The sequence below is a fragment of the Notolabrus celidotus genome, unplaced genomic scaffold, assembly GCF_009762535.1.
Source record: "Notolabrus celidotus isolate fNotCel1 unplaced genomic scaffold, fNotCel1.pri scaffold_127_arrow_ctg1, whole genome shotgun sequence".
Taxonomy (NCBI): domain Eukaryota; kingdom Metazoa; phylum Chordata; class Actinopteri; order Labriformes; family Labridae; genus Notolabrus; species Notolabrus celidotus.
Window position 1 is genome coordinate 120990 of NW_023260012.1, and position 14860 is coordinate 135849.

At 42.5% G+C, this 14860-nt stretch overlaps 1 protein-coding gene across 1 annotated transcript; it reads right to left on the reverse strand.

Moving 5' to 3' along the window:
• Positions 1-12755: 12755 nt before the first annotated feature.
• On the reverse strand, positions 12756-13261 carry si:ch73-256g18.2 (small integral membrane protein 36). The gene has a single exon (XM_034678313.1). The coding sequence runs from the start codon at positions 13098-13100 to the stop codon at positions 12756-12758; it is 345 nt and encodes a 114-aa protein (XP_034534204.1). The 5' UTR covers positions 13101-13261.
• Between the last annotated feature and the right edge of the window lie 1599 nt (positions 13262-14860).

Below are 14860 nucleotides of genomic sequence, written 5' to 3' on the forward strand. Positions count from 1 at the left end.
TAGTTGTAGGCTGTCTTAATAAACACAAAGGTCGCTTTGACTCCCCACGTCTGCAGATTTGAAGATCTAGTGGATGATTTTTAGTTTTCATGGAAAAGTGCTAGCGCTAGTTAGCATAGCCACATAGCTACGTGTTGGTAGCTGTGTATCAAGACACACGTCGACATGCTGACAAATAAAACAACCAGAAACACTAAATCTGTGACCAATGGTTCAGAAAGGTCCTGCTGCAGGCGCCTCTCCGTCAGGATCAGATTCTGGATCAGATTCAGAGGGTTGAAGTAACGCGGGTCTGTGAGCAGCCGTGTATATTCAGCCAACATGTAAACATTAGATCAACGTGCCGGACAGCCGAGGAGGCCACACCCACTTCCTGAGGGGGCGTGGTCAGAGAGAAAACAGACTGTTCTGAGCAGGGCTGAAGAAGAGGGGTTTACAGGCAGACCAGAATCTGATTTCAAAGTGTTTTTATGAGCATAAACTTTAAAGACATGTTTTGGGGACCTCTTAGACCAATATATGTTGATGAAGAAGAGCATGATATGTCACCTTTAAAAAAAGATTCAACATGAATTTTAATGAAAACGAGTTATCCTCATTGAACCATGATCTGTGAGGATTAAAGAACACCAATGCACTTAATACTGATTTAAATGGTTAATAATGGAGTTAAAAAATAAGATTTAAAAAATGTGTATTGGGATTTTTTGGGGTTCTGACACTTTTGGATAATTGAATATGCCCCGGGTCAGATTGACCCAGGAACATTATTGCTGTTCCATATAAACGAACATAACAGGAGGGTTAACTTTATCCTAAGTGAGTTTATGAGAATAAGAATCAACTTAGTAAGACTAAAACTTATGCTGCTATGCAGAATAAATAAAGAGATAGACAAATAGAATAAATAAATCAATAAACAGATCAAATTTCTTTTTTTTTTATAAATATCTGCTCTTTTAAATTATTTTAACTATTTGTTTTTACTGATTGTGTTTCTAAGCTTGAACAGCACTTTGGTCAGCTGCAGTTGTTTTAAAATGTGCTCTATAAATAAAGTTTGACTTGACTAGAAAAATTTACTAATTATAATTAATTAGGCTTTAATATATTAAAATGACTATAAATACAATTGTATGTTTTATCTTTAACTTTATCCTAAGTGAGGTAATGAAAATAAGTATCTTAGTAAGACTAAAACTTCTGCTGCTATGTAGAATAAATAAAGAGATCAATAAACAAATAATATATTACAATAATGACTAGATGAATATACTAAATCATGAATGAGTGAGTTAATATGAAATATATAAATCTCTAAATAAACGAGGAGTCAGCTGTTCACAGAGTCTACCCGGAAGCACAGGGGGGGGGGTCTCATCAGGCGCACCTGGTGCAGGTCTGTCAGAGCGCGCGCTGGGAGAGCAGCACTGCCCTGTAAACGGCCTGCTGTATGGAGTGGATCAGTGCTGCAGGGGACAGTCTACAGAAACCTCAGAGGCAGCCGGTAGGAGCTGGTTAATGATCTGTGTGTCTGTCAGCTGATGATCTCTGCTGCTGCTGCTGCCGGCTCGGGCACGCGCTTCATCTGCGCGCTCCTGAAATGTTTGTTTGGAATGTCTGGAGTTTAATTAAAGTTTGAATTAAAAGATAAATATTGGGACTATTTAAAATACACATGATACATGATTAATCAATAAATAATTGACCTATTTCATATGAGATAATAAAATATATTTATTTTAATAACTTCGTTTTTGACAGATCTCCTGACAGATGAATTAATTCATTTTATTTGTATTTATTTATTATTTAAAAGGATCATGGATATGAATGAACACTTCTGTAAATATGCCAGAGTTAGCCAAAAGGCTAGTTTACATCCGTAGTCCCTTACCAGATGTTAAAAAGGCTCCCTAAAAAGATGAAGATTAAACAAAGATAATAGAGTAAAATCAAATCAGAATAAGAAGGTAGAGGAGAAACCAAAACACAAACAAACAAACAAACAAACAAACAAGAGAAGAAAAGTAAAGTACAAATAGCACCATACGATTAAAAAGGACTAAAAGCTACATAAGGACATGATATGACAATTGGTAATGGAATTGGTTTATTAATTATATTAATTGTGGTAAAAAAAAAAAAAAGCAATGACAGGCAGTTGTTTAAGTGAAATTGAATTGGATGCTGCTTTGTGGTTTCTTGCTCTGTGATTATGTTGTATTTGCATGTGTTTGATGCAGGTATGTCTTTTGGTTTTTCACCTGATTAGTGAGAACTGTTCCTGAAAAACTCTGAGATGAAAGAAATCAAATAAAAGGAGGAAAATAAGAAACATGTTGTCTCATTTGAGTGCAGTCACCTTTGGTCTGATTGTCTGTCCTTTCAAGCAGTGGCGGTTCTAGACCAATGTTGCTAGGGGGGCCAGACTGGGGCCAAGGGTGTTGTCAGAGGGACACATTCAACCCTGACTAAAGAGACTGAAAACATCAGTGCATCCCTTTATACTAGACTTATATATACTGTGGACTAGATCAACATGCAGACTGACAGCAGCTGTTTGGCGCTCTAAGGGACTGGAACCAAGAGCCACATACATGTGTTCCACCTGTAACATCGGCGCGATACCAAAGCTTTTTTTATTGTATAATATTTGTTTGGAGGTGGAGGTGGGGGCCACAGGGGGGTCCAGGTTCAGTTTTACAGGGGCACTGGCCCCTGTTGGCCCCTCCCCAGAACCGCCACTGCTTTCAAGTTGGGACACTGCATGAGAGAACTTGAACACGCTGTTTGGATGTTCTTTTAGGTTGGTATGAAAGTTTACTGAGTGACAGAATCCCAGCAGCCATCTTTGTTTTCAGCACTTTGACCTGTATGAAGTAAACCTCAGCGTCACGGTCTCGTCCCTCACAGACGGTCCATGAAGACTGAAGTTAAAGACTGTCCTGCGTGTCGTGGAGTAAACTATGTTCCTGAGTGAGATAAACGGATGATATCACGGTTGTTGTCTCCAAACAAACAGAAGCTGAGTTTCTCAATCAGCTTCTTTCAACACCATCAAACAAATCTCCTCCCAACGCCAACATCTGCTGCTCGCCAGGCGTGGACGTTAACCCTCTCTGTGCTCAGCATACGTCAGAGGGATGAGTGACGAACACTCGTCCTTCAACTCATTCATTACCCCCCCCCCCCTCCTCTGAGGGTTTATGTTGTCAGCTAAATTCATCCCTGTGATGCAGGGACGGGGGGGAGGGGGTCCAACAGGGGATTTACAGGCCGCTGCAGAGCTTCATGCAGCGGGACGAGGAGCTTACAGTCTGGGACCTCAGGGTCCTGGGTTTGAGGGGGAGGGGAGTCAGCAGAGTCTGGGTCTGATGCTGCTGATGGTGTGTACCTCTTTCAGACGTTGAAGGGGAACCTGTAAACATTAATGCAGACTGATGACCAATGAGAGATGATGGGATGTTGTCGTCTCTCTAAAGCAGAAGGCGGCTCACCGTGAGTCTGGTCCTGCTCCAGGTTTCTGCCTGTTAATGGGACGTGTTTAGAACCACTGCTGACATGTGTGCTCATTCTTTGGGGTCTGTAATCTTATTTTGGGGCGTTCTTCATCTTAATCTTCATTTACTGATTCTGTATGAAAAAGCTGAGGTCATAAAACATGTGAGAAACTGGATTAGATCTTCATCCGGCAGATCTAGAGTGTTGGAACCAGTCGGCCCCAAAATTCAATTCTGTAGTGTGGCACAGTGAACGACAATCAGGGACACATCTGGGACATTTAGGACTTTTAAGTCAGAGAGTCGATTCTCCTCTCTGACTTCAACAGTGAGGCCGACCAATGAGAGGACAGAGCAGTCTGCAGGCGCTAAAGTCACGAGCGTCTCTTTAAGGATGTGTCGTTGAGGGGACGACCACGTCAGGCGGAGAACAACTGCCATTAGCATCACAACAGAACAAACCCAGTATCTATCAAACGCAGCTTTCGGACGTCGTTGTTTGTTTACAGTCTTCTTTCAGGGTGTTGTTTTAGCCCCGCCCCCTCTTCCTCCAACATGTGGTCTGTCAGTTCTAACCAATCAAATCCCGGCACGACTCTACGGCTGTGTGCTCGCTTAATCTGACACAGTCAACATCATACCACAGACGCAGAGGTTGAGTAGTCTGACCTTGGCATTACTCTGCGATATGGCTTTAATCGATGTCTGATAACAGATGTGGGCATTAAAGGGGGGCGGTCTCAGTCCTGGTTGGACTGGAAGCAAAGGTAACCCACATTAAAGGGACAGTCTCAGTCCTGGTTGGACTTGAAGCAAAGGTAACCCACATTAAAGCAGGTCTGGGTTAGAGGTTTCACATGATTTTGGTTTTTGACATTTCTATCCCTCCATGATCACAGATAGTAGACTCTCTGAACCCATGGGTGAACGTCAGGGAGCGAGGGGGGTGCTTTGAGACTTCCAGCCCTGATCCATTACATTCATTTTCAGTCAGAGTTCAGCAATGACAACTGAGCTCAGTGACTTTTAATGAGCTGGGGCCAGGGTTCCATCTTAAAGGGACAAGCTTTACTTAGATCGGTTCACGATGTTTCTGTCATGAGTTCATTTTGTTTGTGTTGTTTTTCCTTTGTTTCTCTCTTTCTTAGATTTCCAGTTATTTTGTCAGATCTTTAAGTCCCCCATGTGTCTCTTGGTTCCTTCTCTCGTGTTGTCCCCTGTGTTTACTTCCTGCCCTGGTGTTTCCCTCAACACTCTTTAGTTCCCCTGTGTATTTAGTTCCTCTGTCCCCCCCCCTCCTGTGTTAGTGGATTAGATGTCGAACCTGTCCCTGTGGTTTTTGTATTTTGTATTTTTTGTTAACAGTAAGTTCTCTTTCAAACTTTGCTCAGGAAGCGCTCTCTGGCGTGACCACGGAAGCTCTAAGACCACTACGTCTGTCGTAGGACAATCATCAACCATCCCCCTTTTAAGACGGGACCCCGGCACCCACTTGCCCATTCTCGTTTCCTTCCCCATAAAGATCACTAGCTCCTCAGCTCCTAACTCACTTTAACTCTCCCTGTCCCATTAAAGTTACTAACCATAGACCTCTCTGGAGTCCCTGAGCTCCCTTGTCTCGTAGGTTCCTCCTGATACGGACGTGGTCCAGACTCCAGCGGCAACAGCTTCTACTACCCGTCTCCCCACTATCATCTCTCTCTCTCTCTTCATCTCCCTCTATCCCTCTCTCCAACACGGTCTCAGCAGATGTGTGTCTAACATGAGTCTGGTCCTGCTGGAGGTTTCTGCCTGTTAAAGGAAGTCTGTCTAACATGAGTCTGGTCCTGCTGGAGGTTTCTGCCTGTTAAAGGAAGTCTGTCTAACATGATTCTGGTCCTGCTGGAGGTTTCTGCCTGTTAAAGGAAGTTTGTCCTCTCCACTGTAACTTGCTAAATGCTGCAAAGTGCATCATAATTTGACATAGAGGTCTAGACCTGCTCTGTTTGTAAAAGCGTCTTGAGATAACGTTCGTTGTGATTTGGCGCTGTATAAATAAAGGTTGATTGAACTTTGGTTAACAGTTCACAGATGCAGCCGTCATGGCAGCCGCTGAGCGTGTCTTCCTTTTTTGTTGGGAGTAATTATTTTAGTTGGTCTCTTTATTTACCTTTACCAGGAGTCGTTGTGTGGCGGACATTTACCCACTTTCTATGAAACAAGCTAACACGTCGAGGTACGCTTGTGACGGCGTGTGGCTAGCTAGCTCTCCTCCTTTATGGCCAAAGCTGCTCAGGGGGACGAGGGTGGCGGCAAAGGAAGGGATGTCGTGTCTCGCCCAGCTGCGTGGGGAAGAGACCCCCATCCCTTCTGCATCGCTTGTATGGGTCTCAAGCATGCCCAGGCGTCGCTAGTGGATCCTGCTGCGCTATGCCGGCCATGATCTCGGAGCGTCAAAGTTTTATTTATCTCTTTGTTTCTTTAACATTTTGGGTTTTGCACTTTTTGTTCCCCATGAGACTTGATAATGGGGACAGGGCCTTCTCCATCTGTGCTCGGTTCTCCCCCTCGGACGAGACTTTTAAAAGTCGTCTCAAAACGCCCTCTCTCTCCCTCTGTTCCCATAGGAAAATAAATTTAGAGAGGAGATCTCAAAAGTGTTTCATTTCTGTCTCCTAGACAACAATGCGATCTGTTTGAAAGCAAAATGAGACTATAGCTTATGTCTCCTGTTTCTCATTCTTGCCTCCAGAAAAAAAAAGTTGTAAAAAGTCTCAGCTTAGTCTTAGTCTTAGTCAGACTCAGTTTTTGGGTCTCAAGTTGAGCTCAGATGGAGCAAAGAAAGAGCCTGAGCTCATCTTTTCATCAACATTTATAGAGCCCTGCAAAATTAACATTTCAATGTAATTGTCCACAAACTTACAATCCTCATTAAAACATGTGAACCACTTCAAGATCAGGACTTTAGATGTGGAATGATCTCTTCTTTGACTTCACAGTCTGGTCCTTCCTTTACAAGTCTGTGTGGAACAAAACCACTTCACAAAGATTTAGTGGATTTGAGAGAAACTGCAACAGATAGAGATTTCATACAACAGGTATGACAGACCATTTATTTAAAATATGGGGCGCAAAAGGGCCGACCGGATTTAGCCAGATTATTACAATTAAAGGGGTGGATTCTTTTGGGAGCTGGTGGCCTAGCGGTCTAAGCGCCCCACATACAGAGGCTACAGTCCTCGTCACAGGGGTTGCCGGTTCGATTCCCGGCTGGTCGACCATTTCCTGCATGTCTTCCCCCGCTCTCTACTCCCCACATGTCCTATCTCTCATCAGCTGTCCTGTCAAATAAAGGAAAAAAGGCCAAAAATATATTTAAAAAAAAGAAGACAATTAGCCATTAATGAGATCTCTCATTTAAGTCTCAAATAAGACTCATGTCATGGTCTCAACTATTCCTCCTAGTGAATTTTAGGAGAAACGAATGAGAACAATTTGAAACTTAAATGAGGCTGAAGTGAGAATCTCAATTTTGTCTCCAGAGACTTAGAGGAGAAAGCCTTCAGCAGTAAAATTTTCCTCTGGGTTTGTGTGTTTTTTATTTTTCATTGTCGTTTTGTTTTCCTCATTTTCTTTTGTAAAGCACTTTGGATCGACTGTGTTGTGTGTTAAGTGCTATAGAAATAAAGTTGATTTGATTTGATCATTTCATTCAGGATCTGTCAAAGAAATGATCCTCCTATAAAAATGTTTGAACATAAGCTCCTGAGCTTAGAGCGGCACACGTCTGAACACGTTGGAAAAAGCAAAGAAACCATAAAAATCTAAGATGATATAGTTTGTTGGAGGTGCTCTGGTTGCATTTCTCCTTCATGTAAATCAGCGTCTCTCAGATCAACATCCATATTCAAAGTCACAACTGATTCATGACTTCTTCCAAAGTGTCACCAGCAGCGTTCAAACATGTCATCAGGAAGAGTGTGAACAGGATGAAAACATCATCATCCTCATATTTTCATGTGATGTGGAGAGATCAACAACCAGCTGCAGAAACTAATTAATCAGGTCCGTCTTTAATCTGATTAGAACTCTCCGTCCAATCAGCTGCTCACAACAAGTGTTGTGACAACGGCCTCGGTCGGTGCCGCAGACTCAGACACGTATCAGCCGTCATTTATGTCCATACATTTGTTAATGCATAAAGGATTATAGCTGCATCATACAGAAGTCTGGCACGACACAGCCTGTGCATGAACCGGATGAACAGATGCCCTTGACTCAAAATGAGCTTAAACACAGATGTTCACGTGGAGGATGATGTAACAGATGTGGATCAGCGAAGCAAGGTCCTCAAATATCTAGATTCAAATTCAGCTTTTAAAGGACTTTTTAATATAAACTGAGACCTTCTAAGGTTTCTGAGTCTCCACTTAGAAAACCCTTTTTAACCTTAAAATGAATCTAAATTGTCTACTTTGCTACTGTGACACTTGAATTGCAGTGTATTACCAATGTAAAAATCAAACCATCGCCCTTGGGGACAAGTAAAGGACTATCTTATCTTATCTTAAACTCCAAAGTTAACAGTTAAAGCTGAAGGAACAACTTCAAGACGTCCCCTTAAGGCAGGAGCAGGGGCGTGTCCAGAACTTTGTGACCTGGGTGGCCCAGCTGAGGCTCTCACATGGGCAGGGGGTGGCCACTGCATTTACAAATAAATAACATTTCCCCTTTCTTTCTTTTTTTAAAGTTATATTTTTGGCCCTTTTGCCTTTATTTGATAGGACAGCTGAAGAGAGACAGGACATGTGGGGAGCAGAGAGCGGGGGAGGACATGCAGGAAATGGTCGACCAGCCAGTCAAGGACTGTAGCCTCTGTATGTGGGGCGCTTAGACCGCTAGGCCACCAGCGCCCCCATTTACCCTTTCTGTGTTCACAACATACTTTCATTAAAGTATTAAACAGTTGTTATATTCCCTTTGACTTAAAAACAAAACATGACAAAGTGGAATAAATCTTCTAATTCTTTAAGGACTTACAGAAGATGTTTTTTTAAAGTCACATGTGAGGGCACTAATAAAGAAATCTACTGTCAGCCTTTAAAGGTGACATATCATGCAAATGGACTTTTTAATGGTTAACTACCTGAAATATGTGTCCCTGGCATGTCTACAAACCCCCCGAGAATTTCTCCACCTTTCTGTAAATGTGTGCTGAAACCAGCCGTTTCAGTTTTCAGTGTTTTTCATACGTCACAACGCCATCCGGTCTGTAACAGGAAGTCAGAGCTCGGAGCTTGTTCAGCCCATAGACTGTATAAAATACAACTCAACCCCTCCTCCGTTTTTCATTCCCTGCACACATGTGTGCTAACAAGGAGCTTAGGAGGGAGGCATGCTAGTTGTAGGCTGTCTTAATAAACACAAAGGTCGCTTTGACTCCCCACGTCTGCAGATTTGAAGATCTAGTGGATGATTTTTATTTATCATGGATAAGTGCTAGCGCTAGTTAGCATAGCCACATAGCTACATGTTGGTAGCTGTGTACCAAGACACATGTCGACATGCTGACAAATAAAACAACAAGAAACACTAAATCTGTGACCAATGGTTCAGAAAGGTCCTGCTGCAGGCGCCTCTCCGTCAGGATCAGATTCTGGATCAGATTCAGAGGGTTGAAGTAACGCGGGTCTGTGAGCAGCCGTGTATATTCAGCCAACATGTAAACATTAGATCAACGTGCTGGACAGCCGAGGCCACACCCACTTCCTGAGGGGGCGTGGTCAGAGGGAAAACAGACTGTTCTGAGCAGGGCTGAAGAAGAGGGTTCTTCAGGCAGACCAGAATCTGATTTCAAAGTGTTTTTATGAGCATAAACTTTAAAGACATGTTTTGGGGACCTCTTAGACCAATATATGTTGATGAAAAAAGTGTGATATGTCACCTTTAACTCATCACAAATTATAGATTGTAACAGAAACCCCGCCTCTGACAAGGCAAACAGCCAATCATAGTTTAGGATTTTGGGGTGGCCACGAGGTCCCTTTTTGGTACAAGGTCCCCACATCGTCCTGTAGGTGAGAACACCAGTGTGTGTGTCCAGACTCAGGTGTGTTCTCTCAGGGTCAGAGGGCGGTCAGGTTTCATTTATTGATAAGAAGAATTGGATGGATCGGTGAATTTCTAGTTTTGATCATGTTCCCATAATGCAGAGGTTCTCAAAGTGTGGGTCGGGACCCCCCGGGGGGTCACCTTGTTTTCTTTGTTTGTCTTCCTTGTTGTTGTTTTGATTTCTGGGTGAAATCTGAGACAAACATGGAAGTAAAAAAACCTCCATGACCTGATTTATCATCACATCCCTGCTTATGCTTTTAAAAATGCAGCGTCCCCGTAGAAATCTAAATGACATTAATGTTATAAACTAATTAGCATTAGCAATTAGCTAACTGTCATCATCGTCGTGTTCAAGGACTCTCATTTTAGGGACGTTTGATTTCTTACAGCTGACTTTAAAATGATTGTGATACAAAAGCTTGAGCTGGAGGAGCTGAGAGCACACACTGGGAGGTTCTTTAATAGAATTTACAACATAAAAAAGAATAAATTGAATCTTCATGAATGTCTAAAATGTGACGTAAAGCACTAGATGATATTTTAAGCTGCCAAAATAAGAGTGAGTGAAGATTGAAGTATTTAAAGACACACTGTATTTTATGATGACAACCCAAACTGAGTGTTTCTCATCAGACTTAATCTAAGACACATTTCCTCTGCACACACAGACTCATTATTCTAATTTGAAGTCCAGATCTTCTTACTCTGACACAATCTGGAGTTATTCATTCAAATGATTTTAATCATTCTCATTGGTTCTTTGTTTTCTGATTGAATCTAGAGCTCTTTAAAAGCAGTCTGCTTTCACCCCTGTGTGTTCTTTCTGTTTGGTAACTCTGTCAGTCATGATCTGATCTCTCATTGGCTGCAAACAAATTTACCTCCAGGTACAAATAAAGGAACCTGAACCTGAAACCTGGAGGTGACTCATTTTGAGATCTGACATGCCAAAAAATGAGATCTGAAGTCCCTGAAATGAGTAAAAAATACATTCCAATGGGGTAAGAAATCTTTACATGTCAAGTTTCCTGATTCTAGAAAGTTCAGAAGGACATTTTTCTTACCCCAGTGGCAGAATTTTTAAATTTTTGATGTCTAATATCTTAGAATAAGACATGTTTCTGGATTTGTTGGATGAATGTGTCTTATATCTAATCTAGGGGTGACCCCAAATAGTGGAATATTCAACGATTGGTTCTAACAAGTCTTAGTCGACTGCCAATCTCATAGTTGAATATTTGCATATGAAACGTGGATCATTCCATTCAAACCATGGGGGTGCTCAATGTCTAATGTTACATTATTTTCCTGTATCCTGTAAAAATAGTGTCTCATATCCTGTTTTATATAAATATAGACTTAGTGAATGTAACTCTGAGAACAGCTCTTGAAGTGTTAAATCTCCTTAAAGTGGTAATTAAATCTCCCCTGGTAATTAAAGGTGGACTCTTCCATTTAGCAGGACCTGTGGAGCAGACGTACCTCAGCTGGTCTTTAAATCTTTCTACGTTCATGGCAGCTCAAAATGTCAGGAAATAAAACTTCAGTTGATCCTAAAAACTAGTGATGAAGATGAGGAGCAGCTTCATGAAGAGGGCTGTGAGATCAAGGATTACCGGACCACGCAAAAACTGTACGGGGCCAAAAGAACCAGGAGGGATACCCCAAAGCTGTCCGAAGCCTCAAAAACAATCCACAGCATCCCATCCACCTCCACACCATCAGAGAGGATATTCTCAAAGACAGGATTTACAGTCAACAGAGACAGGAGCGCACTTCTGCCCGTACACACGATGGTTTTCCTCACGTTCAGTTTGAAAAGACTCAAGCGGACAAAGACGAGATGAAAGACTGTTTTAAAAGGTTCTGTTAAGAGATTTAAAAACCCTTTAGCTGGTTCAGGTTTGAGTTGGACAGACTACCCTCTGCAGTGCTGCTCTCCTCTGTGTGAACACTGTTTAAATATCTCCTGATTCCTTTCTCTATAGTGGAGCGTTGTTCCATGTTTAACTGATGGTGGTCTTATTTGAGTTTTCTCTCCTTCATCACCTCGTTGTTTTATACTTATAATATTCTGTTGTCCCTTTCACTTTAAGCTCTGAGTCTCTTCATTGTAAAGGGTTATGTGTAATATTGTCATGCGGTCACCATCATGCAGACTTTGGGTCAATAAGAAACAACAAACATTCCACTATTCATCCACTACGGGCAAAATCTGATGATCAGATTCCACTAAGCAGATCCTTAGTCGGGCTCACCTCTATAAAAATCCAATCCATTTTATTTCTATAGAACATTATAAAAAACAACAAGGTTCCTTTAGTGCTGTAACACAAATACAAACAGTATGAATAAATAATAGTGACATTTAAAACACATTAAAGGACAAACAGAGACCAACATGAACTCATGCTGTATAAAAACCAGGGAGTGAAATGAGTTTAAGATGGGATTTAAAAGGATCCAGGGTGGGGGTGGGGGGGCAGTTTAACTTTGGGTGGGGAGCTCGTTCCACAGTTTAGGAGCTCCCACTGAGAAAGCTCGGTCTCCCCTTCTCGTGTGTCGGCTGTTTTGGCACGACAAGATCTGATGAGCAGACCTCAGTGCTCTGGAGGGGGCGTAGATTTGTATGAGTTCAGAGATGTACTGAGGTATACTATATGAAGTCTGATCAGGTGTTCTTGTTCCTGAACACTCACTTAGTTCTGAGTTTTAAAGGTTTCATGCAGTTTGTTTCCTGTTGGTTGCAATTCAAGCAGATGTTTGAATTCAAACTGAACTGGTCTGACTGAATCAAACAGAAAACTCTGAAATGATGGATTTAAAAATGAAGGACATTCTGAAGATCGTCTCTTCATGTGATTTCACTCGTCTTATATTTGTCTTCCTGTCTGCTTAGCGTGTTTGCTCTTTTGCAGGTTTTGCAGGGGGGGAGGGGTCTGGTTCAGGTTCAAGTTCAGGTTCAGGTTTTATAAGATTCTCTGACCCGTCTGACTGCTTACCTCCTGCTGAGCTACTCAGCAGCTCATCGCCGCCGTCCAGGAGTGTTTAAAAGTAAAAAGAAGAGTCCAGAAAGTGTTCAAAGTGAAACAGCAGCACTTCATGGTTTGTCCTTCCTCCTCCTCCTCCTCCTCCTCCTCCTCCTCTTCCTCTCCGTCTTTAAACCAGAGTACTCCTCTTCTCCCGCTCCCTCTCTCTCTCCCGCTCCCTCTCTCCCCTGTCCCGGCTCAGATCCGGCGTCTGCAGCTCGTGGCCGGCCGTGTTGTTGGGCTCGTAGCGGGAGGAAGCGGGCGAGTTCTGCATGACCACCAGGCGGATGGGCGACTGGCTGGGCGGCGCCGGCGTGTTGTCCGGGGCGTACTCCTTGGTGGGGTCTTTGCCCCGGCAGTCGTACAGGATGCAGGAGATGAGGAAGACCAGGAGCAGGATGACATAGCTGGCGACCAGGATGATGAGGTTGAGGGTGACGGGGTCAATCTCCAGGTAGAATTCCATAAAACCCATGGCGCCGCTTCATATCTCGCCCAGATCCAGAGGAGGAAGAGACGGAAACAGAGAGAGGAGAAGAAGCAGAGAAAGGGCAGCGACGGCTGACGAGGGATGGACAGCTGGCGGGGAAGAGAGAAAGAGCAAAAGACAGCAGAGGGCAACATCAGAGAGATGAAATGAGAGGGATCAGCAGAGAGAGAGAGAGAGAGAGAGGGCGAGCGAGGGGCAGTGACAGCAGGCCGGCGTGGATATGAAGCTTTGTGCTTTAAAGGACGTTAATCCTCGCTGCTCCTCCAACCTTGAATATCAGCAGCCAATGATTAAAGCTGCTCAGTTTTAATAACTTAAGCCACCATTTTGATTTTGCCAACTACGTGTACGGCGCAGTGACAAAATAATACTCAGCAAAATGGAGGACGGCGCCGCAGCAGCACACCTGTCAGCCTGCCGAGAGCGCCACTCTGTCGGTCATGTAACGTGTATTAAAGAACGGCGTTCTGATGTCATCATGAGGGATTCTTTTTGACATGTTAGGATCAGATTTAAGGTCACACGGCGAGCTCCATCAGACATGCTGTTAGCCTGTTAGCTTGTAATGCTAACGACAGCTAAAGGTTTTTTTTTAGAAATCTTTTTTTAACACTTTTTTAAAGTAAACTGATCAAATAAAACCTGAGGAGGATTTCTTTCTCTCTATGAACAGATCTCTGCATGAAGAGCAGCTAACAAACATTTACACTGAGACACTAATCTGCTTCATGCTGAGTCACTAAAGACAATCAGCGTTTAGATTTCCTGACTTCCCTGAACGCAGCATCAGAAATGATGGATCCCACCTCCATTCAACAAACAAACATTGTAGACGTAGTTTTCTTCTCCTCTTGAGGACAGACCTGACAAAGCAGATGTCAGAATTCTGTCTCTGATGATGTCAGAGTTCTGTCTTTGATGATGTCAGAATTCTGCCTTTGATGATGTCAGAATTCTGTCTTTGATGATGTCAGAATTCTGTCTTTGATGATGTCAGAATTCTGTCTTTGATGATGTCAGAATTCTGTCTTTGATGATGTCAGAATTCTGTCTTTGATGATGTCAGAATTCTGTCTTTGATGATGTCAGAGTTCTGTCTTTGATGATGTCATAATTCTGTCTTTGATGATGTCAGAATTCTGTCTTTGATGATGTCAGAATTCTGTCTTTGATGATGTCAGAGTTCTGTCTTTGATGATGTCAGAGTTCTGTCTTTGATGATGTCATAATTCTGTCTTTGATGATGTCAGAATTCTGTCTTTGATGATGTCAGAATTCTGTCTTTGATGATGTCAGAGTTCTGTCTTTGATGATGTCAGAATTCTGCCTTTGATGATGTCAGAATTCTGCCTTTGATGATGTCATAATTCTGTCTTTGATGATGTCAGAGTTCTGTCTTTGATGATGTCAGAATTCTGCCTTTGATGATGTCAGAGTTCTGTCTTTGATGATGTCAGAGTTCTGTCTTTGATGATGTCAGAGTTCTGTCTTTGATGATGTCAGAGTTCTGTCTTTGATGATGTCAGAATTCTGCCTTTGATGATGTCAGAATTCTGCCTTTGAAAATGTCATAATTCTGTCTTTGATGATGTCAGAGTTCTGTCTTTGATGATGTCAGAATTCTGCCTTTGATGATGTCAGAGTTCTGTCTTTGATGATGTCAGAGTTCTGTCTTTGATGATGTCAGAGTTCTGTCTTTGATGATGTCAGAGTTCTGTCTTTGATGATGTCAGAATTCTGAGAAC

Excerpts from the sequence above, each read along its gene's own strand:
- si:ch73-256g18.2 (XM_034678313.1), bottom strand. The coding sequence starts at position 13,100 with ATGGGTTTTATGGAATTCTACCTGGAGATTGACCCCGTCACCCTCAAC.